This window comes from Streptopelia decaocto, assembly GCF_964273445.1.
Source record: "Streptopelia decaocto genome assembly, chromosome: 6".
Taxonomy (NCBI): Eukaryota; Metazoa; Chordata; class Aves; order Columbiformes; family Columbidae; genus Streptopelia; species Streptopelia decaocto.
In genome coordinates this window covers 12,685,639-12,711,818 of record NC_138660.1, presented here as the reverse complement: position 1 = coordinate 12,711,818, position 26,180 = coordinate 12,685,639, and the positions used below count along the sequence as shown (strand labels likewise).

At 40.0% G+C, this 26,180-nt stretch overlaps 1 protein-coding gene across 3 annotated transcripts in view; it reads left to right on the top strand.

Annotated features, from left to right (window-relative positions):
* FNDC3B (fibronectin type III domain containing 3B) overlaps positions 1 to 26,180 on the top strand; it is a 195,049-nt gene that overhangs the window by 45,516 nt on the left and 123,353 nt on the right. Inside the window, exon 3 of one of the 3 annotated variants that reach the window (XM_082057206.1) lies at positions 84 to 159. The exons of 1 other annotated variant lie outside the window; for it this stretch is intronic. In XM_082057206.1, the coding sequence (XP_081913332.1) occupies positions 84 to 159 (76 nt within the window). Of the gene's footprint in view, positions 1 to 83; positions 160 to 13,343; positions 14,015 to 26,180 lie in introns of those variants that run through there. One more of the 3 variants, XM_082057208.1, reaches the window with a different exon arrangement.

Here is a 26,180-nt window from a genome sequence, read left to right as displayed (position 1 = left end):
AAGTAAGGATAACACAGTTGTTAGTTTGGGGAAATTTAGTTTTTGAAGATAACAGTGCAATAAATGTGTTTTTCTTTTGGCAGGTCTTTTTGGTTCAAGTTAATCCAGGTGAAACCTTTACAATAAGGGCTGAGGATGGAACCCTGCAGTGCATCCAAGGTAAGAGGATACACAGACGTGCGGATGACCATTGCTTGCATTCTATAAAACTTGTTCTCTCATCTCTATAAAAACATGATATGCAGTTCTGGAAATACAATGAAGCACTTAAGATTGGGAAGCTGCAGACATGGCTGCTGTACATGTTACAGGACCTAAATATCTTGTAATGAGTCATGAATTTCTTCCAAGTACAGGAGTTTTCTCGCTGTTCAGTCATTTACCAATATTTATATAAATGCACATAGTAAATAGAAATGAGAGATCCCAAGTTAAACTGAAAACTAGTAACAAATGAAGTGGCTATCTATGGAAAAACTATTTTGTTTTCATACAGCCCTTGGGAGGGACAAAAAATGAGCAGGGAAATACAGACATTGCAGAGTGCTTAGAAGTCAGATTGGTTTTGAGCGGAATTTTTAATCTATTCTTTAGAAGCAGAGCTGGTTAATTATGCAGTTTTGAATAAAAGCATGTAAGCAGTCATATGGTGTTTTACCTCTTGGTAAAATTATGAAAATATGATAAATAGTGATTGTCTTCTTTATAAGAGAGAACCCACACAAAATCTTTTAACAGGTCTGAAAGGAGAAGCAACAAAAGACCTTTCAGATTGTATAATAATTACTGTGAAGAGAGTTTCTAGCTAGCAGCAAATACAGCTTTGAAGTGAAGCAGATGTTTCCCTAGGTATAGCGCTGTCTACAGTAAATACGGGAAGGTTAAACCAAAATTATAGGCAATAGACTTTTCATAGCTGTACTGTTAATACTGTTTTCAGTGATATTTTTTGAGCTTATCCCATTATCTTATTTTTCTGAGAAGGGAGGTAGGTGGTGTTGCCTCCCCCATCCTTTCCAGATCTTAAATGAAGCAGTGATCTCAGTGAGCTTGTCTTTCAAAAGCCTTTCCTAAAAAAGCGATAGTAATGAGGGGGGAAAGTTGGTTTAACTGTATAGCTAGTGCATTGCCCCTGTATTTTGACTGAATTTCAAATCTACTCAAGAAAGAGTCTCAGAGTGCATCAAATGTTAAAATTGTACTGATCAAAGATGGCTGTGCTTTTAATTAAAATTAGGATTAGAAGGGACTGCTGGATGTTACCTTATCCGACCTGCTGCTGACAGCAGGGATAATGTTAGAGGTGGATCGTATTGTCCAGCACCTGTGATCTCTGAGGATGGAAGTTGCTCCCATAGCAAAGAGTTTGTCCTTTGAAATATTTTAAATTTCCCATCTTGCGTTCTCTTTGCGTCTTTTCTGTGGCCCCTCATTTAAACAGTGAGGGAGTTGGTGGTTGTTGCTTGACATTTCATCCCCATGGAAATGAGGAGTTAGTAGTTGTTTGAAATAGACAGTACAGAAGCTTCCCTGAACACCATCCAGATTTATTCAGTCTTGATGAGCAATAATAGCAGCAATTTAAAGCTGCTTGTTACAATTTACAGCCACCGTGCTGTGTGGTAAAAAATTGGTCCACATGGCAATTAACAGAGTAATAAAGCTGGCTACTCCTTTTTTTTGAAATGAGTGCTTTATTTAGTTAGTACATTAAAATTTTCCATTTCAGATATAATTATGATACCGTTTATTTATAATTTTTTTTCGTACTCAGTGTTGTTCAGACAGGGTATTTAAATTGAATGCAACTAGAAACCTCCTGGTTCTGTATTCCCAGTCATTTGACACATTTGTGCCAATGGGGTTTGTTTGGTAATAATCAGAAGTCTTTCATAAAACTGATTTAGAATTTGTAGCATAGAGTTGTCTCCTGTTTTCTGGTAGAGCTGCATTATTGACCACCAAAGCACATGTGTTTATTTGTATGTACTCTTTAAGTTTGGTCTGAAAATTCTGGTATTGTTTTCATGCTTGAAGCTTCAACTCCTGCATTGTTGTGAAATACTTACATTGCTGAATAAGTACATGCTTCCAACACAGAAGAACACCTGACTGGTTTGTTGTTGTGTTTTTCTTTTGGTAAAGCTGTGTTCACAGTGCAATTTTGGAACTTAATAGCGATCAATCACGGAATAAACTGTAACCAGCCAGCAAATATAACAAGATTAGGATTCATGACAGTTCTTTTTTTTTCTGTGCTCTGAGGTTATTGTAAAAGATGGGTTGATGTGTGCAGTGGTTTTGGGAATTACGCCCCCTCTTACTCCACAAAACTTATGTTGGTGGTTTTTTTTTTTTCTTTTTCCTGTGATAGAGTATTCTGTATGTTTAAAGGTTAATGTATTCCCTATACGTGGGGCAGCACTCAGACAATTATGATGCATTTTCCTTTGCTCCCACGTTGCACTATGATTAGCAAGCTGTGGAATAATTTTAACACAGTGTTAAGGCAGCAGGAAAGTCTCTATTTAGTCAGTGTGTGCACCTGGGAGCTGGTAGCTCCACACTGAACGGATAACACTCACCTTTTCTTTACTGCCCCATATTCAGTGTTATGACATAAGATATACTTGTAAATAGGATTTATTTGAATTCTTATAAATGGAGTGATCCTTCTGAGTACAGGGAGTAAACACTTTTATTAACAACTTGAGATGTCATTACTTGGTTACACTGAATTCTTCAGGATGTGTGAAAGCTTTGGTTTCCTTTGGCATATATCCATTCTGCAGGGACAGTTAACTTTGCTTATGCAGAGGGATATTGTCTTTTTTTAAGTTTTTTTTTTTTTTTAAAAATACTGGTTTTATTTTATCTAATATGTTGTTTTCTGGGAAGTTTAAAATGTTCAGCATGTGGTCCTGGAAGCTGTTGTGAATGTCCTGTTAACCACCACTTTATGTCCAGGACTCAGTTTGGCTCCGTGGCTGCCGCACATCTGGGGATGGGTGAAGATAATCTCTGGTAGAGAAAATATGAAACATGAAAATAGCAGAGAAAAAGAAGACCTAGTGAATCTTCATGTGTCTTCTCAAGGTTGGAAGAAGGACACTTGTTTGAGGAAAACCTCTGTGGAATATCCTCTGTTCTAAACAGCCTGAAGTGTAATTAGCCGCTAATTGAGTAATCACTGTTTAAAAACAGAAAGAACAGATGCACATTTGAAGGTCTCTGATGTTTTGGAATAGTGGAGAAATCCTAAATACAAAAACTTTTTCCAATTGCTCAGGGTGTCACCAGTAAGATAATCAGCGAAAACGTCAAAAATGAAAATACCAGCTTCCTAAAATTCTATAAAACTGGAACAAATGTGTACTTTAACTGAACATGCAATGTGTTGGAGCAAGTGCTGTCTTCATTCCTGTTTTCTGTTTGCATGTAGCCAGAGGTGACTTGTTGAAGCTGGTGATTTAAGAGCCCCGTAGATCATGGTGGGGGCTGGACTAAGCAGCTCACAGAAACAGTGGTGGCTGGGAGAAGTTTAGCTGGTCAGTGGGCATGAAGAGGCTTCTTTGAGAGGGCAGATGTAAAGAGATTGATAAATCTGGTCTTTTGGAGAAATCCAGCCTTTGAGGACAGGTGTGTATGGTACAGTCCACATGTTGGGTTATTTTAGAGAAACATCTGAGTGGTTCCTTGTGCTCTCGCTGGGACTCGTGATAGCGAATGGCTTCCAAAGGCTTTGCCTCCTCCATCCCACATGGTAAGAGAGATGCCATGGTATGTGACTTTTGTAGCCTTCATAACAACAACCAAATAAAGGAATAAAGAAAGAGATTGTTGGGAGTTAGTTGAGATGAAACCTTGTTTTTCAGTAGTTGCTAGAAGGTGAATCAAGCAGGGACCTGATGCTGCCTGTGCGGGCAGGAGGCAGCTCCCCTGCCTGCCTGGGCCGTTAAACCCTTGAGCTCATGATGAACATCAAGGCCGCGCTGTAAAGCGGAAACATAAAGCACATCCTTTATTTGTGTGTGATTGGATGACCAATCTTTGTTCCTTTTAAGCCATGTGCATATTAATGACAAAGAATTAGTGTGCTTCCTCTGAAAATCTCAGTAACCCTGGGGAGCAGAGGGGAAAAACCCAAGCCCTGCTCATCCCATGCTGCTGCTCGCCTGGGCTTGGTTTTGGACTCTAACTGCAAAAATTGTACCTCTATGGGTGGTTAAAGCATGTCTGATTTAGAATCTGAATTCAGTATTTTTGAGAGATGAAATATGTAGATCTGCTGTATCATCAGCACTTCAAAAACTGATCTTTTTATGGAGTTTTGATGGATAGTACTTCATAAATACTTCAATACTTTAAATACTTCATTTCCTTTTTGCTTTTTTCTGCTTAATTTTTCACAAACTCAGGACCTGGCCGTTGCTAGCTCTGCAAGGAAAGGACAAGGGCAAGACATGCGCACCCATTTCTTTGCTCAACTATTTCACTTTATATGAAAGATTGCTTCTAGCTGGTGCTTTGGGGTAACCACACCAAATGAAATACAGAAGGGGGGGTAACGTGGATCTGATCAGCTGCAGAGTGGTACCAAAACAACGCCATGTGTTTGAAAAACCTTTATTCTGCTTTCTGAATTTTAGAACAAATAGATTGTGGGTGAATCTGATGTGTTCAGGAAATTCTCCTTTCCCCAGTGACTGATTGAAGGCTGGTGTTTTTAGCCAGTATCTTAAGATATTTGGTAGGAACTTGTATCGCTTCCTGAGAACTGTGTCATGTACTAAATTACTTAAAAATACAGCAGTTTGTGCATAGTTTGGGGCAGTGTAGCTATACCCAAGTGTCTGTTCAATGCTTTTCCATCCTGAAAGGCAGCAATGCCAAGTTGTCACATGCACTGCGGTATGAAAAACATGGACAACATGGTTATTCTGATGCAGATTGAACTTGCTTGTCATCCATGCGTTGAAAATACTTCCATACAAGAGACCTTGATGCAGACTGAGTAACACTTAATCTGTTAGTTACTGCTAAGTGTACTTTCTGTTGCCACCCATCAAAACGATAGTTAAGCTGGGTCTCATTTTCTGCCATGAGCAAACCAGACTGAGGTTTCTGTTCTGTAGTTTTCTGTATGTATGTGTAGCATGCGAGAAGCCTGTAACAAAGACAGAAGAAAGACCAGGTAGGAGAAGAGCATGTGGTGTGATAAAAATTGGAATTCCTGGTGTATTCTGTCTAAGCCCATGCTGTTGAAAATACCCTCTTGAAATTCAGCTCTAATCTTTGTTCAGTATCACAGCACTACGCTTGGAATAGCGATGCACGAAACTCGTGTGCAAAGCAAACAAATATGCTAATGAAATTACGTTTTAATTCTAACATTGCCCAGGTGAACAAGGCTGCATTAAATGGGATTTTGTTTTGTTTTTTCAAGTACAAGATGTAGATGTGAATGACATGGAGGTGTTGTAGCTGTGCTTAAATGTGAATATTTGTGTTAGTATAGAAGAATCTAAATTGTATTGGGGTGGTTACATTTTGAAATGAAAACAGGATAATAAACATACATGGTTTACGAATAGTGATATTTGTTTCAAGTGACATTTTAAGTGTTTTGCCATTGATGCTGAACATGAAACACTCTTGGGCCCTTGCTTGTTCTTATCTCGTAAAACGAAGAATCCATGAATTAATTTCAGTGCTGCTTTTTCTAGAACTCTGAAAGAGGGTAAATCAAGCGGAAGGCCAAGAAGAATGCTAAAAATCTAGCAGTGGTTTCTCAAATGAAAGATTTCCTGGAATTATTATTCCCTTAATTCTGTGGGTGGGTATGGTTTGGTGTGGTAATGCAAAGGAATGGATATTAAAGGCTAAATAACTGTAGATTTGTACAGGAAGAGTGTGTGTGTGTGTCAGTGAAATAAGGCTGTTCAGTCTCATCTAAACAAACCAAGTCTTTACCTTTTTTTTTTTTTTCTGTAGTTTGAGATTGTAAACGAGGAAGTGAGTCAGGTTCTTGGAGGGAAGGAAAGAGTTGAAAATAGATGGGATGTGGTGTAAGCAAATGAGAGAGAACTGTGGCATGCTACTGGGGCTGGACACAGAGGTGCCAGGATGAGGGTGGTGAAGGGCAGACATGAGGGAACTGGTCAATGGATGTTGGATCAAACATTGGGGATGAAAGAAGCCTCAGGAGATGGAACAGAATGTTACAGGTTCAGGCTGTTGCTATAAAGCTGCAGTTTTACCTGTTGCATTAGCTGCTGCCAGCGTCCCCCCCATCACTCCGCAGGTGCAGAGGCAGGTGGTGGTTCCTCATCTGCACACCTGGCGTGGTTGCAGTCTGATGCGAAATAATAGCAGCACCCTAAATCATGTTACTTTGGAGAGGTTTCCAGAAGGCCAGAAATACACTTTAATCAAAGGGCAGCTCATGGCATGTGAGGGGGCAAGGTCTGTTGGGGCTTGAGGGGAGCTGCTGCCTGTGCACTGGGGAGAGCTGGGGGGGCCAGGCTGGTGCAGGTCTGCTTTCTGTCCGTAGTATCTCCTGAATTATTGGAATCTGGTCCTTGGTTAAGTTTAAAGAAATTAATTTATGATTGTTTTCAAAATATGCTGAAAAACATTGCATTGATCTGGAGCACAAGTCTGGGGAGCAGCTGAGGGAGCTGGGGCTGTTCAGCCTGGAGAAAAGGAGGCTGAGGGGAGACTTATTGCTGTCTACAACTGCCTGAAAGGAGGTTGTGGAGTGGAGGGTGCTGGACTCTTTTTCCCAGATGACAAGCGATAGAATGAGAGGAAATGGCCTCAAGTTGTGCCAGGGGAGGTTTAGATTGGATATTAGGAAAAAATGCTTCATGGAAAGGGTTGTTGGGCATTGGAACAGGCTGCCCAGGGCAGTGGTGGAGTCACCATCACTGGAGGGATTTAAAAGGTGCATAGGTGAGGCTCTTAGGGACATGGTTTAACACTAGAGTTAGGTTAGGTTATGGTTGGACTTGATGAGCCTGAGGGTCTCTTCCAACCAAAAATGATTCTATGATCAGGACATAAAATTCTTTAAAATGAGAAGAAACAATATATTTTATTGTCGGTCCTCTGCCTGATGCTGGCTGGGTGTCTACGTGAGGTCAGCCACACTCCTGGGAGACAGAAAAAGGGCTTGTGGGGACACATCTGCCAGGGTGCATGGGGTGGGATGGGGTGGACATCCTTTGGCCATGTGAGGGAAGGGAGGGGTGAAATGCAGGGTAAGCCCTGGTTTCCTTTCTGCTTGTTTCTGCTCTTTCCAGCTGCATGCTCGTGTGGAGACTGGTGACATGGTGTGGAAAACCTTCTGTAGGAAATGCACTTTGATTGCTTTGGTCATCAGGGTTTGGAGCAATACAGTTCGTGTGTGGTAGTGCTTTAAAATATATTCCTTCTTTAGGTATTAAATAGCTTTTGTTTACATTTTTTTAAATTAAATTTTGGTTCAATTTGTTTCTCTTTTACTGCAAGGGCCTTTTTCATCCTAATATATTTTAAAACTTAATTGTTACTAATCATATACATAATTTTATTTGACTTCTGGTACTTGGTGTTTAGAGTTAATATTTGATGAAAAAGTCAGGCCTCCAGTACCGATTGTCATCCTTGGTATATCGGCACATTTGAATGAGTTTTTTATTTATTAAACTTCTATTAATGGACAAACAAGGAATTATCTGCACAAGCATCCTCCAGAACAAAACTGTGGTGGAGAACTATAATTGGGAAGAATCCCACGTTGCTCTTTGTAATTCCAATCTAACCAGCTCTATTGCTGGTCAGTAACATCCTTTTGAGACTTTGTCACCATCTTGTAGCTTGGGTCACCTCAGTGTGGTGGCAAGCGCAGCTCTGTAGCGCTGCCACGTCCCCGGATTGGGGTTCAGTTGTGTCCATCCTGTTGGGATGTTATTCGTGGTTCCCTCCATAGTTTTTCAAAGGTATAGCTACAAACCACTAGTACTTAAGCATATAATCATAACAGATACTGTTAGCATAGCAGTTTCTGCTTATTTTCTCATTTTTGCCCCGTTATTAAACAGAAAATAGCAGAATTTGCATGGGAGCCTTTTATCCCCTGTGTGATGACTCCACCTGTATTTCAGATAAGGCCTTTTAGTGTTTGGTCACCCTGGAAAACTAAAGTCCTGATTATGCGTCATCTATTCCTTCCATGTGAAGTAAGTTACTTTTCACTTTTCCATGCCTTTGTGAAACTGGTGTTGAAATCTACAAGAAGATAGTGCGAAGGGATGCTAACTCATAGTAGCTTTTTTTTCCTCTTGTTAGTGTCAGAAACACCGATCTCTTTCATCTGGTTGGTTTTGTTTTTAGCACACTACATTAAAGTATAGGAAATCATGTAAGAAGCCAGAAGTAAACAATAGGATACTTTGTTTACTGGATGAATAATCTTAGCTTTTCCATTAGAAATCTGATAATGCTAAGAATAATCGTGGAATTTTTTTTGCATGTGTGTTGATTAAATCTTGAATAAGATGCACCTGAACTGGTAGATTTGGTGTATAGAATGTCTGGTCCTTTAAAAGTCCCCTTTGATTAAAATATTATGAATTGGTAGCTATTATTTAATACAACTCCCTTGATACCAGACAAAAGGAAAAAAAAAAAAGAAACTTGACACATAACTGAATATTGATTTGGCTTAATTTTGCCAAATCCAATAGTGTGAATGTTTAATGCACATGCTGTGGGGGGAAAAAGGGAGAGAAATGCCACCGAAACTGGAAATCTTTCTGAAATGCTGAGGTGTGCAGTCTCTAAGCGTTACGCAGGCCCTTGCTAAGGGTCTGCATCCACACACGCTCTCGAAGGGACGGCCGCAGCCTTTCCCGACCCAGCAGCTCCTCCGTGCCCTGGGAAAGCTGCGTCTGCCCCCCCAGCGGGATGTGACCTGGCAGCACCGCGTCCTGCTGACGTGGCCTCGGCGCAGGAGACGGGCAGGGGATGGATGAATCATCGGCAGGATGAGAAAGAAATTCAGACTCCAACTATTGCAGTTTGCAAGTATATAGGAACAAAGTGTCCCACTTCACAGTGGAATAACATGTAAATAAGCAGAGAAGCAGTTAATGAAGCTTCTAGTTTGGTAAATGGAAGATTTGTTGTTGTTGTTGTTTTGATTTGTTTGGGGTTTTTTTGTTTGTTTTGGGTTGGTTTGTATTTTTTTGTTGTGTTTTGTTTTAGTGCCTAAGAATCTCCTGCCAGGAAACGCATTTATCTCTAGAATTAGGACAGCAGACTTTAAAGACAAATGTTAGAACATACAGTCTGGGCTATAATTTCAAACTTTTTTTGGTTTTGGACTTGTACTTGAGGTTTGTGTCTGTCCTTATTTTACTTGTGTGTGTATAGATATGTCTGAAAGGATCAGTAAGTGCGGTACATTCAAACTAATTTGAGGGAGACTTGGAAAGGCAGTGTCTCATACCAATGTGCTATTAATTTTTAAATTTCTCCCAATGTCTGTGGATCCTCTCCCCAAAACACAGAGTGCCTATGAGTTTAACATCATCTGCAGGAATGCTTGAGGTTGTCACTGTCAGTCCTACTCAAACGCAAATAATTCTCCAAGAGTGGACCCGGTACGTTCTAATCAATGGTGTCAGGATTTTAAAATCCAAGATCCACATTCTTTACCCAGTCTACTTGGACTACAGACATTCGAGAACACCTTAGTCAGTTCTTTTAGTCTTTTTTAAGTGTGTTAGTGCAGCTATAGTTCTAAATTAGTAAAGCAATTATGTTTAGATTTTTTAATCTGAAGCAATTATGTTTGTTGGCCAGAAGAGTCAAGAAATTATTCCATCAGCCTTATTAAATTCCATTACTGTTCCTTGCAGGCAAACGTTTGGTTTCCTACACTTTTTATTCTTTATCCTCTTTGATTTTGATTCATGTTTGGTTTGTATAGTCAGTGAAAGCTCTTCGTGGTGCAATATGATTTGCAGTGTTACAATAAAGGTTAGCATTTACAAAATAAAGCTAGCACAAGCTGTTGCAACCAGAAATAGCTCTTTGTAGAATTTTATCGAATGTATCATCCATTTTTTTCAGTCTCCTGGAGAGGAATAAAATACGAGGAATTAGGGAGTAGGACACCAAGGATAACAAACGTACAGGTATCCTGCCCTTATTATAATGTGAGGTTTGTCTCGGATACCAGATCTGAAAACTCGTGTGTTTGGTGTGACAAGCAGTGGGATGGATGCTACTGTTAAGAGGATGCAAACTGAATTCTGGTAATTGAAGTCCTACCTGTTCCTCTTGTTGAAAAAAACAGAAGTAACTGCTGTGACAACTGACATTAACCTTGATTTAAAGAGAACATATTATCCAAATGAGAGGAGCAATTAACCCTCCAGGTTACTTCTGCCACGGGCTCTTTCTACAAAGTTTGTGAATCTCACTGCCGTCTGTTTGTATCAGTAGATTTAACACATCACTTCAAGGAAGATCCTCAAGCTGAAGCACTATAAATTTGTTGTGTTTAACCAGTTCTTTAGCTCAGACTTTCCAGTGGAGAAGACGTTCTCTTTGTAGGATCTTTTTTTTTTTTCCCAGATTCTGCTGCCTTTTAAGGACTCAAGGTGTGTATTTGGTGAGTTCGTTCTTCAGATGCGAGTGTCTGAGGCTGGGAAACCCTGTGCTGTCCAAAACGATGCTCCTCCTGCCTCTAATGAGATGTTCTCTGTGTTTTAGTAAATCAAGAACCATTTCCTTGCAGGAAAGAAATATTATATTCTCCACCAAGCAGGTTCTGCCCGTTTTATAACTTTTATTAACTTTATGTGCTCCATTGTGACTGCCCAAAATGGGCATAGTGAATGTTTTGATGATATTTATAAAAAGGCTGAGGTGGGCATTTCCTTCCGTGTAGTCAGGCTGTTAACCCAGGAAAACAGACATTAAGCAGCAGACTCTAAATTCAGCCTTCTTCTGAGTTCCCTGTTTGAGGGGTGAAGGGGGGAGCTGGAAAGAGGCTTGGTAGCAATTTCCAAATACTTGTACGCAGAACTTCAGGAACCGCAGATGAAATTCCCTCCCTGAGGGAGGCTGATGATACACTGTGTTCACAGCTGTGGCAGAAAGGGAGATTGTCTATTAATTAATTGTGAAACTGAGGCAGGAGATGAGTATCGGGGAGGTGGATGGAGCACATGGTCACTTAAAATCATTACAGGGCTTTTCTTATTGTTGTGTTTCTTATTTCTAATTTTAAAACAAATCTTAACTTCGGTAAGTAAAAATAATGAATTGACTTTAGATGTCTTGATGGTAAAGAATGTGAACTGGATTGTTTGTTTTGCTGAATTTGAAGTTGTATTTCCACCATTAAAAAAATCTGTAGTGGTTTTTGGAAGCTGTACCTGAATCAGCTGTTGATTCTGCTGTTGTCAAATTCTTTGGGTTGGGTTGGGTAGCTTTCATTTCCTTTCCACTGCCTCTAAGTTTCATCTCTATTATATAGTATGTGTGATCATATCCTTAAGGGTCTCGTTTGTTCCTTCTGCACCAGCATTTTCTTCTAGTCACTGCAATATGGTGGGTTCTGTACCTGTGACATCAATAGATTGTTTTCTGTATCATTAATATATATATATGAAGAATAGATGTTATTAAAAGAAACAAATCACAGAGTCAGGTTTGTAATGAAAGCATCACTGGTTTCAAAACAAAAAGGGAAGAAAAAAGCCCACTCAACCACATTATCCAGTTTGCAATTGCATAACTCTGGACAACCTTGAAGGCTGTAGAGTACCATCTAGTAGTATCAGTAATAGTTATCTAAAAAGTAAATCTGGAATCTGAATTTGTGTTCTGAAGTATTTAAGGCAAATATAGTCAAAACAAATGAACCTATACTGTGGGTTACTCATTTAAACACTGCAAAACTCAGTTTAAATTTTTCCTTTCTTCATGGGTCAGAGAGCATCAAATACCACTTAAAATTCAAGCTACTTCTAGAGATGAGTGGGGTTTTTGTTTGTTTTGTTTTTTTAATGTTCAGCACAAGACCAAATTCTCTGTCATAATATGTACAGTTTCTTTTTTTTATTAATGTACCCTCTGTGTGTTAAAACGTTAAGCTGCAGGGTTCCACAAATGCTTCGTTTATAAGCTGTGTTTGATTATTGCTCACAACTTATTGACTTTCTGATTATATTATTAACAACAGTGTGGGGTGTGGGTTTTCCCCCTCCTCACCCCCACCGCCCCACGCTGGGTTTTTTGAGTGTTTTTTGTAAGCTTATCTCTCTTGCTTCTATTGGGGGTGGGATGGGGGAACATTTGAGGGTCGATGGCTCATCAGCAGCAGTGCCTTCCACTCTGGGTTGCTGTTAATTCTCTGACAGTACCCACTATAGGAGGTTTTATAAAATATTCAGCAACACAGAAACAGGTTAACTCAGTATCCATGGGAAGTATTGCAAGTTATTAATCAGCAAGGTTTATTTTTAATTCTCCTGGCAAGCAAAAGGCTCGCGACTCCACAGGTATGGAAGAAGGAAGCTGACTAACCTGTGCAGAAACCCTGGTGTAAGGCTTTGTCAGCAAAATGTATTCTTGTTATGTTATGGGAAGGCTTCGCTAGTGCCCATGCTGGCCAAGCAAGAGTCTTTTATTTTAGCTAAAAATACTTGTTTTTTTCTGTCCATAGAGCTTTCAAACTAAGTTGCATGAGTAACTGTGTGGCCTGTAACTGTGTCCTGTTTATCCAAATGTCACCTTTTAAGTGATGTACATGTTAAGTGAGGCTATACTGTGTTATTTATAAAAATCAAGCCTAAAATTCCTAGAAACTCTTATGTGTTTGATTATCGCTCCTGCTGCTGCTAAGGGTCGGTCAGTCTCTTCAAGTGCCATCTTGGCTGAGTTGCTGCACATGACCTCGGCGTAACAATATGAAATACTATTTTTATCGCAGCAGACGATATTATCTCATCGCAATGTGTTTTTGAGCACTTCTAGCCAAATTGTGTTTTATGTTGGAGCCGTGCCTGGAGAGGGGACCGAAACACAATGCTTGTCGCTCCCCATTGTGTGAGGCAGAGCCTTCCAGTTTGCTGACGGGGCGATGGCAAGTGGGCTGGGAGCGAGAAACTAACAGGGTCCATCCAGTCCTGTTCCCAGTGCTTGTTGCCTTGAGGTTGATATTAGCTCAAACTTTTTGATTTTTTTTTTCTAAAACAAGTATTTGTGCATGAGTGTCCATGTATGTCTCTGTATATATACGTTTATGTGTAAAGCGTACATACAAATATATAAATATAAACAATTAAGTTTTTTTTTTTATTATTTTTGTTTATATATGGTCATTTAATCACCTCAAGACTGTTCCTCAGCTCTCTGAAGCTGGTCCAAGCATCATTCTGCTCTTGGTGAAAGTTTTCTTGTCTTTGATTACAGCACACAAATGACAAGCAAGTGCCTTGGGTGATCTGCCTGCAGGATTTTTCACTGAGGGTTCATTAAGTTTACTTAACAACTTAGAAGTGATTTGTCTCCCTTGGGGGAGAATTGTGATATTTGGAGTGTTTATCAGTCATCTGCAGAATGGAATGAACATAATTGGTGGCTAATTGTTTGCAAGAACTGTGAAATACAATTATGAAGAGTTAAACTGAAACTGACTGTGTTTATGAAATCTAGCATAAGAAACACTATATTAATCCTGCCTCAATACCAGGAAGCGCAATTAGTATAATTAAGACTATCATATTGTAATTTTCCTGGTGACGAGATGCTTTGGCAGGCGCTTTCCTCTTCCAGCGCGTTCCTATCGTCGGTGCCTTCTGCCGCCACTGCCAAGGGAATTACAAACTCATTTTGTTTACCCCTGTTGTGGGATGCAGGAGATGCAACTGCTGGCGAGTGGAAAAAGTGTTCAAGCTCCTGTGTTTCAGCTACTCGGTTGTGGTGTCATTTCATAGCATGTAATGAAAAGCAGGTAAAATAAATAGCTTCATCTTTTTGTATTTAAGTAAACCTAAGCATGTTTAAAATTATTTTAGGAGTAGAAATCATAAATATCACCATGCTGGTAGGGAAAACTTGAGCAGTTATGGACTGTCACTCTAAAATTAGAGTATGTATTTCTCATGGATTTGTTACGCAATGTGCCCAGGTCTGAAAAAAATTGGTATGTAACATAGTTGTTATTGTTGCAGTTTGTATGTCACTGCAGTGAATGCATTCAATTAAAGGATAATCAGCATAATGCCTACTTTGAGGAGTTCTTAATCGTTTAATTGCTTCTCTGAGTTAAATAAACACTTTATGCTTGTTTTACAAAATTTTCCCTTGGGAGCTTGTCACATGGAAGTGTATGTGCATGTATTTATTTTTTAAACAAGAAGAACAATCAGTTATTTAATTAAGCTTCTCCTGAAGTTCTCTTTTGGGATATTCTGTGTTCTTATGAACTGCTCGAATAACTAATGTGTCAGAATAGACCAGGTAAGAGAGAGAACGAATTCGTCAATTGGAAAATCAATGTGCATGTTAATGTTCCAGATTATTATTCCAAGGTCATCCAGGTGTCCTTTGTGGACAAAAATACCTGTATACATTTTTTCTGTACTTTTTGGAACTCCCATCAGAACTGCCTGGAGCCTGCAGAAAATAGTAGAAGGGATAACTACATAATATTTAAAAGTCTTCATGCCTTTGTAAAGTACCCTCACTCCAGCCTACTTGTAAGGGATATTCACTATTTTCTTTTTTTCTTTATTATCTTCTAGAAGCTGCCTGCTCTGCCAGGGTATTAGAGTTCACTTTGAGTTTCTTTGGAATTTGGTGCTTACAGAAGGACTGAGCAGCACACAGCCTGGCTAGCAGGCTCCTCGGTGAGCCTGTGCCCCGTCTTCAGCAATGACGTTATTCAGAACAGGAATTCAATGTTTTCCTGATAGTTTCCTAGCCAAGGAGGCTTGGCTTGCAAAATGCGTTTGGGGAGGGCGCAATTACTACATGAAGGGATTCTCCCCTTCCTGCATTTAGGGTATTTGATATGTTTCCTTTAAATGGTTTTAACTGCTGAAATAATTTATATGCTAGTTAAGATTTCATTTAAAGAAGCCTATTATAAGTGTCTGTCTTATTTCTTACCTGGTAGTGAAATGTTTGCTGCCATTTCCAGATGTAGCTCCTGCCTCATGCTGCTGTTCGTAAATACTGCCCTAAACACTGAACCTGATGCTATTTTGAAGCCAATTTTAATGATAAATACTCAGTTCAAGAAGGACAGGGAACTGCTGGAGAGAGTCCAGCGCAGAGCCACGAAGATGATGGAGTGGAACATCTCCTGTGTGTCGAAAGGCTGAGGGAGCTGGGGCTCTTTAGCTTGGAGAAGAGGAGACTGAGGGGTGACCTCATTAATGTTTATAAATATGTAAAGGGTGAGTGTCAAGAGGATGGAGCCAGGCTCTTCTCTGTGATAACCAATGATAGGACAAGGGGTAATGGGTACAAACTGGAACACAGAAGGTTCCACTTTAATTTGAGAAGAAACTTCTCAGTGAGGGTGACAGACACTGGAACAGGCTGCCTGGGGGGGTTGTGGAGTCTCCTACTCTGGAGACATTCAAAACCCACCTGGACACGTTCCTGTGTACCCTCATCTGGGTGTTGCTGCTCCAGCTGGGGGATTGGACTGGATGATCTTTTGAGGTCCCTTCCCATCCCTGACATTGTGATTCTGTGAGGAGAGTAATCTCTCCAAGGGAGGCTGCAAATGGCTGTGCATGGGTGGTGATACTGTGCAAATAAGGTGTTAATTATTATGACCAGAAGGGTATACAGAGAAACTTCATACTTTGCTGGGTCTTATTTCAATGGGCAGCTTTTGGTGAGTGTGTAAGTAATGTTGGAATTTCTCATAAAACTCTAAGTTTAAAATGGTCTTTGGAAACTTAGTTGTATCTCAGAACATGGTAAGATATTGAAAGAGCTTGTTGTGGTGAGGCATGTGGAAGTGGTAGACATAATAATTGTGGATGTAAATGCACAATTGTGTTTCAGCAGTTCCAATCAAGCAGAAACATTTGTTCTGCAGAACATATGGAAGCATCCTGAGTGTGTTTTTGTGTAAGCTGTGTGTTTAAAAAAGCAAAAACCCAAAAACCACCAAAAAACCCCTCTGAAGTCTCAGTCCTGCTGACATTAGCTAGATTTTTCTCCTCCACTTGAACAGTGCCTGTGCAAGTGGGGCTGAACTCTTCAGAAAGGCAGGGTGTGTTCAAAGGCTTTGCAGTTTCTTTACTGATGTCTTGTCTTCACTTGAACTATGGCCTTTTATGTGTTCAAATAGCATAAGCTTACATTTTCCTCAGGGTGAGTCTAAGACTAAAATTATTTTGTTGACGAGCATAGCAAGTTAAATGAATTAGACTGAATTTCAGTTTTAAGGCCATCCCAGACACCTGAGCATCAAATTTAGGTGTTTGTATTGCATAATACACATCGAAAGAAAGGAATAGAAGTTAACAAGCCAATATATGGCCTTTACCAACTGCTGCTTGTTCACATAGTTATTTCTATTCTATATATAGCAAAAAAAAGCTTATGCATAAAATGAGTTAAGTGAATTAGGCAGCTATTTTAGGCAGCTATTTGAGCCAGCTGCTCTGCTAGAAATACAACTATAGCTATTTTCTAACCCCAAGCTGTGTAGTTGCAGTGTTCCTTCAGCACTACTGTCTCTCCTCTGCTTGTAGCTTTTTAAAGCCCTTGTTTCATCATTTTAGGAGGTATATTGCAAGGACCATTTTGAGTATCCAGTGTGGAACATTATTTTTCTTATTTTTACTTTAAGATGGATGTGCCAGGCAGGTGTAGCAGTTAATCTTATCTGCCTGGGTTTAGTGAGTCACTAAATGCAGGTTTTGCAAATGTCTGGACAATTTTAAGTGGAACTTTGTATAATTAAAAATGTAATGATAATTGTTAAAACAGTAGTAATACTGTTCTAAGTACAAATGCAGTTAGAGACTGAAAAATTGCTTCTCAAACCAGATAGCCCTTAAAAGCTGACAGTGTGCAGTGTCGCTGATAAGGAGCTTGGGTCTCTTTTTAAGCCGTGTGGGTGTCCCCATTGCTGTCATCAAAGATGTTCATGTTTTCAGCAGTTTGTAGCAGAGGTTCCTCTCCCCACATTTCCCACGTAAGTTAAGTTCTCACTCCAAATAATTGTTTTTTAAAAGCATTTTTGAGTAAATGTGGGGAACTTAGATGCTACAAATCTTAGAAGACCTTCAGCTGTTTGTTGGCCACAGTAACTTGAGTCCGTAGGGGATCATGCTTGAAAATTTTGTCGTCCTTCGCTGAATTTCTGGGCAGAGATACCAGTGAAAATTGTATTTTATTCCTTATTTTCATTTTATTTGGTTTGCTGCCATCCATCAACACTGTTTCAATGTACAAAAGACACTCTCAAACCTTTCTGCTCCTCTCTGATTCTTTCTCATTTTTGTGTTTTAGCAGCAAATTACTAGATCTTCCAGGATCTCTAACCTATGTTCAAACCTTTCTCTTAATGGTCTCTGAAAAGTGGGATGATGATTCATCTCTTGCTGTGATTGTGGATATGGTGCTTTTCATACAGCTTTCAGCTCAATTTAATGGCTACTCTGTTTTCCACAACTCTGAAGCGCTTTTCTGTTTTGGTCTTTTTTATACAAGTGGAAGAGGGCTAGCCTTTACTGATAAAAACAGCAGTTGTTTTGGACTTTGGAAAAGTTATGGTTTGATACAAATGACCTGACCTGATGGACAGCTGCTGCTGATAGACATGACCTCGTGATGTCTTCTCCACCCCTCACGTCATTTCCCACTGTCTCCTTTGCCTGATGCTGGCATTTGCCTGACCTGTTACCCTGGTCAGAAAGGGAAAAAGTGAATAGTTTTTCTGTGATTGAGTCTCAGCTCCCACAGTCTAGAAGCAGATAGGAGGAGGAGAAGGAGGGAAGGAGGAGGAAGCAATGTGAGACTGCCAATTTAGTGGCACCAGCTCACAAACCTATTTACCCAGTCACTAATTAAGCACCGGGGTAGGAAAATAATGTGAGTTAGGAATACAAGCCACATGTTACAAAGGTTTGAATGCAAGAAAGCCACTTGTTGATTTATTTTGTTCGGCTTACATAAGCTTTTAAGGGCCTGCTTGCACTGCTTGTTGGGTGTGTGTGCTGCAGGCTTTGGCCCTCAGCCCCTGGGCACCCCAGGAGAGCAGCCTAGGACCCTCCTGTCTTTCAGATCCTTTTTATTGTTTCTTCTCTGTACACCCCGTCCCTAAAGAAACCAGCCACAGTACTTGACGTCACCTCAGGCTTCTTTCTGCTGTGAACCACACTGAATATTTGCTCAGCTGCCCAGAAAGAAGTAGGAACTTCAGATGCCTGAGGGGGACTTGAGCAGAGAAGGTGCCAGGCAGTTCAGCTGTTGCTTCTGTCCTATGGACAACTACTGGCAAGACTCTGCCTTTTCTTGGAGTTATCTGGGAACCATTTAATTCATTTTCAAGGAAGATTGAACAGACTTGTCACAGACCAGTACAAAGAGGCTGCCTGTGGAGTCCTTGCTCCTCCCTGGCCCCAGCTCAGGAGCTCTTTCACTAAAAGGTGCTGTGTCAGGAGACAATTCCTCCTTGGTTTCAAGAGCGATAAAAATTCTTCTGTTTAAACAATGGTCTTTCTCTCTATTATTTGTTTTGTTCTTGTGTCCAAATACCAGGAGAATAACAGCCTCTTTTGGACTTCAGGGAGCTTGGCACATCTTATTGTAAATTGAGAAGAGGAACACTAGTTTGCCCTGCTCTTGGTCTTCCTGACTTGCTTGCAACTTGATCTGTGTGTTCTGTTGCTTCAGTGCACCCACTCTATGGGAAACGCTTGTGACTTCTGTACCTGCAGCATTTTTCCACATGAAAAGTCAACAGCCTGCCACCTTGACCGGCAGCTGTGACTGATAGTAGCCCAATTGGTTTAGGAGAACTTCTTCCTCAGCATTTCTGATGGCATGTTTTTAATTTCTGAGCTCTTCGCTGTGCTGTGGCTTGAGTTCAACAAGCAGAGATTCTTCTGTTCAACTCAAATAACTAGAATTTTTAGGATTCCTGGGATGCCACAATATTGAGTACTGTGAAGTTTTTGTGTTTTGAGATTTTCTTGGTTTTCTTTATTTTCTGACGTGGACATCTACATCCCTGTGAATGGTAGAGTTGCAGGCAAACACAACTGGCCATGTACCTACTACTTTTCCTAAAGACATGGTTGTTTCTGGACAGCCTCCAAAGCTGCTTAAAATACTCAGTTTTCACAAAAGTGAAATAGTACTTGGCATCATCTTCCTGAATTGGTGCTTTATTGAGATACAAGATAACTTTTCAATTGTTCTCCAAAATGTGTTTTCACTGAAGAATCAGTTGACAATAGATCATCCAATACAGTTTTTGTGTTAAGTTGCATTGCTAATTATCCTGCTTGAGTTTTAAACAAATTTGATCTAGCTCTGCCAAATGCTTTTGAGGTTTTTGAATATATGAGTTCAAGAATTAAGATAATAGAAATCTCCTTCTTGGTTATCAGTGTGGATCTTCAATGACTATAGTTTAATCTTTAAAACTTTTCCTTTAGAGAATTACCTGTTTCTGGAGCTTGGTTTGTCAGGGGCTGCCTTGTAGCTCTTGTTCGAGTAACCTGTAAGAATCCATATCTCTTCTTATCCTGTCAATGCTGTTGTTCTCAGAAGTAAAGTATCGGTAACCAAATCTTTCTTACAGAAGGTGAACTGATGTTTACAGTATAGTGTCGGTGAGTATTCATGCTGTGTTCTTTATTGCTACAGGGGACCTTGATAAAACCTGCTGTCTAAAAAGGGTGAAGGAGCAAAAGGCATATGTCTGTCTTTAGTGTCACTTTAGTGTCACTTTTATTTCTTAAGTCACTGTACGTTTAGACAGGGAATCCACATATTTAGATTGCTAAAATAAGATTTTTTTTTTTCTTGCATGTTCTTTTCAATACACTTTCCAGGTGTTACCTGTGTTGCTGTGGCTTAAAAAGCTATGAAAAATTCTTTGCTAGTGGGTTCATCTTAAGAAAGACATCGGTTTATTGTATGCCAGATGACTTGAATTATCTCTAATTGGCAGGTCATTAGTCTATTAGTCATGATAATGGCTCAGTCTGCTAATGTTCATTCTGCATTTGTGTTCATGAAACCGTTCTTACCTTGAAGTATCCTTTCTGGCATTCACATTAAAATAAAAATACAGCCACCACCCTTGTGTGATGCCCAGCTTCGCAGGCTGTCTGTGGCTGAGGGTGATATGTGGATCTGGAGATGGTAGATCTGCCTTTTTCTTGGTCTTTGAGGCAGAGAACTAAATTGGTGTTTTAGCATAAACACATGTACTATCTGTGCATGTATGAAGTTTCACCGAAGAGCTTCCTGGGCATTTGTAAAGGTGAAAATTCATCCATCAGATGTTTCTATTTATCCTTGAATGAGAGAGCCTGAAAAAATAGATCTGAACAGAACTTTTACATATCTGTGAATTAATTTTCCTTTCCAGTTGGCTGTTCCCCTTTTCCCTTTTAAGTTTCTGGTACTGCCTGAAGACTGGAAATCTTCTCATTGGCCTTTAAATGGCTTGAAACTTCATGGTTTCTTTTCAGTATAAAATACCACCATCAGCTTCGTTTCACTGGTGCACATGATGTTAACTGTTGTACTGGGTCTGCTGGAAGCCGGGGGTTTTGTTACCTGCAGACAAAGGGAGGCTCCTCCCAGGTGTCTGCCAGCAGCAGGACCCGGCTCCCCACCTGGGCTCACACACAAAGGGGCTCTGTCCCTGGCTTTTTCCGTGGCTTTACAAAGTCTGAAAGCTGAGCTCTGTGGGGAAAACAGACACAAATTCCAGGTTCAGATTGCAAGGTGGGTGATTTGAAGGGGAGCAGTGTTGCACCTGCAGCCTGGTTTAAGATGTTATCATATAGTTACCGTCTCGGCAGACTTAGGGCTTAGTATTTTGTGTTTGAAATAACTTCCCAAGAAGGAACATCTTTGGTGTAACATCACTCTCGAATATGACAAGAGGGTAGCATGGAAAACTATAACGGCGAGCATTGAGATGTTACTCTGAGTTGCAGTTGAGGGTCTGTAAGCACCGATAATAATTTATGGTCAAGCAGGGAGGGGGATTATAATAGTTTTCTTTACCTAGGGCTTAAGTTGAAGCACGTGGTGGTGCTAACTTCTCAGCCTCACATGTCTTTATGCTAAAACCTCAGTCAGCACTAGCCTTGCTCTCAGCTTAAGCTGAATAAACGCTTGGCACATCTGCCCGTTTTGCCAGTGGGCAGTTGCCTTAATGCCAGAACACTTTTTAATTTTCAGTGAAAAATACATACATGGCAGGGAGAAGCCATTTCTTTGACATTCCGTGAAGCAGAAACAGCTGCATTCAACGTGTTTATTTTTTTTAAAGCACAGTGGCATCTCCCTTGATAATCAGAATTACAGCTGAGCATGAACAGCAGGGCATAGTTCTGTGGGGAGTCACTTAGTGAAGTGTTGCAACACAGATTATCTGAAGTGAAACAGCTGTATTCATTACTAATAGAGCAATTTGACAAAACACCAACATGGATTTTTCCCACAATAACAGATGTGTGGAGTCCTTTGCCACCCCCCTCCCCAGATTGCCAGCATCTGTGCGTCACGTCATGCTCCTAGGTGCGGCGTTGCCATATAGCCTGCCAGAATGGATGCATTTGTTTTAACCGTATGATGGAATGGTTCTGTTGTGATTAACTGGGATCTATCGGCTGGAAATTTTTAACAATTTGGAAGAAAATGTTTCTGCCTTGTTATTACTTAATGTTTTGTGGATGCAAATGTATCTTAGTTTCCCGAGACACACCAAGCACATCTTATTTTTTTGTTACCTTCTGCTGTTAAACAGACAATCAAGGATTAATAATTCATTGTACCCCTCCCACATTCTCCCTGAGAACAGTATAACTGTTGCTTAACTTGCATAAGGGAAAATATATGTTACAGCAAAATAGTGAGGTTCAGGACAGTGAGAATCCATTTCCTTTCTTTCTCCACCTACATAAGTCAATTTGTTATTCCATGTTTAAGTTCTCAGTAGAAGCACCTGTGATTAGTGTAACTTGTTTACAATTAAACTAGTGTATAATAGAGGCCACCTAAATATATGAAATATAATTAGAAAGAATATTGCCTTGGAGAGGTCATTGGCCTTTGAAGTAAGAGGAAGGGAGGAGGGAGAGTGGCAGGAACTGTGCGGGGAGCTGGGGGAGGCACATGTCTTTGGACACTTCAGAAATAGAGCTTTGAATTATTTCTGTTGTTTGTTAAAAATAACACACAGTCCTCCTTGTTGAAATGCAAGGTATTGAATAGCAGAATGTGATCATAGTTACTTTTTGAGAGGACAGAAGGATACTTCTCTCTGCACATCAAAGCATAGAGACAATTTCATTTCCAGTGTCCCTGCAGTAATGTTTTTCTCAGCCAATCTAACATGCTGAGACTTGCTCAACTTTTCAGATTTTTTTTATTTTGAGATTTTTTTTTTCCAATATTTGGTTTCCACACCTTAGAAGCAAATAACTTTTAAGACCTTGTTTTTGTATTAGGCTACCAATCATTGTCACTAAATGTTCCACTGGAAGTGTATTTGTGAGAAATAAATGAAAAGCACAGAAAGTAAGAAATTGAGAATCTGAAAAATCCTGTGGGCTTTAGGAAACCTAAAATGAAGTAAATGTGAGACAGTTTTGCTTTTGGTTCACTTGTTAGGCTGATGAATGACCAAAGACTTTGTGTTTCATGTTACTTCAGGCAGTTACATGAAAAGAGGTTAAGGTGGACGTGCAGCCACCTTGGTTCCCTCCATAATGATACTGGCATCACAAAGCGTGTGTTGGACAACTTGAGGCATGGATGAGGATGTTCCTGGGCATCTCAGCAGCCAGAGTTCGGTGGGATGGGTCTGGATTAGGGTCTTTGCAAAGACCAGGTTTGTGTGAAGCTGGTTGAGATGCTCAGTCCTTGCTCAGCTCCTCTAAGGAAGCTCCTTTGGTGTGAGCTGGGGCACACTGCCCAAGTGGGCATTTGGAAAGGATGTACTATGTTTTCTAGAGTGGTAAGCATGTAAGCCGTGATACTCCATCAGCTAAACACACACAGTTAAGGAAGAAATCTTTCACAATGAGGGTGGTGAAACAGTGGCCCAGGTTGCCCGGAGAGGTGGTGGATGCCCCATCCCTGGAGACATCCCAGGCCAGGCTGGACGGGGCTCTGAGCAACCTGGTCTGGGTGAAGATGTCCCTGCTCATGGCAGGGGTTGGACCAGATGAGCTTTGAAGGTCCCTTCCAACCCAAACTGTTCTGTGATTCTAAGGTGTAAAGAATGTTTTTGTGTCATGGGCTGGTAATTTTGGGTATCTTCACTGGTAAGGGATCGGGGATAAAAAAATATCTTCTGAGTATCTTTTAAAATCTTGAGAGTGTGAAATGGAGGAAAATGAAAGAGCTTTCTAACGTGGACTTCTTGGTAGGCCAGCTCTTGCCGAAACAAATATATTCTGGTTACAAAGGTGGCAGTTTCGGGCAAACGAGGTCACGTTGCAGCCTACAAGCGATGCCTGGGAAAGTGCTGGTGGGATGCAGGGGAAGGCAGCAGGTAACGGCTTCAGCGACTCCTCCAAGATCAACCGACAATACCCGGAGACCTCTCAGCAGATCAAATGCGCTGCCCGCTTTCATCAAGGCAGCGAGATAGCGATCGCTGTCAGACATGCGGCTGGCACGGGAATGCCGAGAAGCTTCTCAGAAAGGAGCCTGAAAGAAACTGCCTTTCAGCACGGTCATTTTTCCCTCACCTTGAACTTTTTCAGCAGATGTTAATAAAGTCTCAATAATGCAAATATTTGTTAATAGAAAAAAAACCAAACCTGACTTGATACTTGGAAGTAAAATTAGGTGAAGATATTTTTCTGGGTATTCCTGCTTGCAGATTTTATAATTTGACTTTTTAGTGTTCAGGTTGCCAGGATAATTTGCTGTGTTCCTTCAGTAATGTGTCCTTCAAACTTGTTAACTGAACCCAGGCTTCATAAACATGGCTGGGGAAGACAAAAGTGCGTTGTTTCAAAACAGGACAATATCAAACAAACCATTCATTTTAAAGTTAGCAGAAGAAAATAGGGGATGTCTGCAGGTGGTCTTTCATGTTTTGATTGAGAGACCTCTATTTTCAAGAAGCAATATGAGTAAGCTGGACCAGCTGTCATGGTAAATACATACTGCAGGCAATATATCCTGCATTCAATGAGGTGGATTAACTAATTTCTCTTGGAACTCCCTAAGAAGTGTTGTCAACATTTTGAATGTATAGAAGGCTTTAGTGGGGGAGCGTGTGCAACTGCAGAGCAGCATCTCTCTGATGCTCTAGCATTCTGATGTTTGGCTGATGCAAATAAATATATAACTATGGTTGTCTTACTGTCAGTTTGTAATCTGTGAGAGTGCTCGGGACCTTGAAGACTTCCTTTTCCTTTGAAAGCATAGCTGTTTCTTGCATACTCTTTTTCAAAATTCATTAGGGCTTTGTCTACTACCTGTGTGTTGTTTCAGCCTTACTAATAAGATTATTTAGCTTTGACTTTTTAACTGTTCTAAAATAATGATTTTTAGAACAGACTCTAAAAAAAGTTGTTGTTTTTCATATATGCAGATAGGAAACAAAGTACAAATAGGAAACAAAAAATGCAGGTTTTATTTTACTGTTCTGGCAAACTTTAAAAGGAAATGCACATAAAGTCTAATATAAGAATTTAAATAATAACACTTGCTTGACTTGAAGCCTAAGCTAATAGTTTGTTTAATGATAATACCAAAAATTAAGGAAACTGTACTGCAGCATAGTTACTTTTTACTTTTAACTCCATTTATTTTATTACTTGTGTGGTGTTTCCCTGCATTAAGAATGTGGGATTCCTTACATACGTCTCTGAAACCACCTCCTTGTTTCAAAAAGTTCCATGAGGTTGGTTTCTACTATTCCTTCATGTCTTTTTGACACTGTATCCTGGTTGTGATACCAGACATCACTTAACATTTGTGGGTTTATTTACACCTTTGATTTTTCTTTTCCTTCAGAAGCTTGTTATAACCTGTGTGCCAACAAATCCTGTTAGAGACCGACCTAAACCATTAGACCAGTAGAGTAGAAAATGAACTTGTTGGCAGAGCTCCTCAGTTTATCTGCTTCTTGTTTCAAGATTGCTTGTGTTTTGTTACCGAAAGCCAAAAGGAAAGAATGTAGCAACACTTGTAATGCTTTGTGTGATGTGTGTTGGGGTGGATGAGCATCTCACAAGGTCAGTTATATAAGTCCAAGAGATAATATATAAAATCTCTTTTTACTATACTAAACCAGTCACTGTAAGATATTTGCAAGAGATCTTGGGGTGAGAACTCCCTTGTCCTGTAACAGTTGATAGGGCAGGAAATGGCTGTTAAGAGGCAAGAGAAAGGTATCTATTATATGGTTTTACTTATATAGTCTGCATACATGTGCATATATTAGCATATTATATATTATGCTAGTGAAGATTTCAATGTCATGAACCCTAATCACTGTGTTTAAAAAACATTACTTGTTTGTTTAGATTTGTGCCAGGGGGTTTTGATGCCTGTGGGGATTCACCCACCTGGTGAAGAGGGAAGCACAAGTTTTTGTTATCCTTTGTGGAACTAGAAGATTTACAAACATTAATTGTGTATTGAACCCTTCTATATTCAGTCATGTGTTTAGTTGAATGAGAAGTTGCTACATTATTCCTCAAAGAGCTTGCACAAGAATCAGGAGTAATATTCAGTCTTCTGTAGTTAAAAAAAAAAAAAAAAAATAGAAATAGTACTAAAAGTTTAAATGGCTTCTTCTCCACTTCCTTTGTGTATTAATCCTGTTAATTTTTAATCTTCAAATCTGATTTCAACCTCAGGCTGTTCCTTGGGGTTTTGTGACAGCACCGTATAGGATTGTGTTCTTGCTTTCCAGTCTCTTTGGGTGAGCA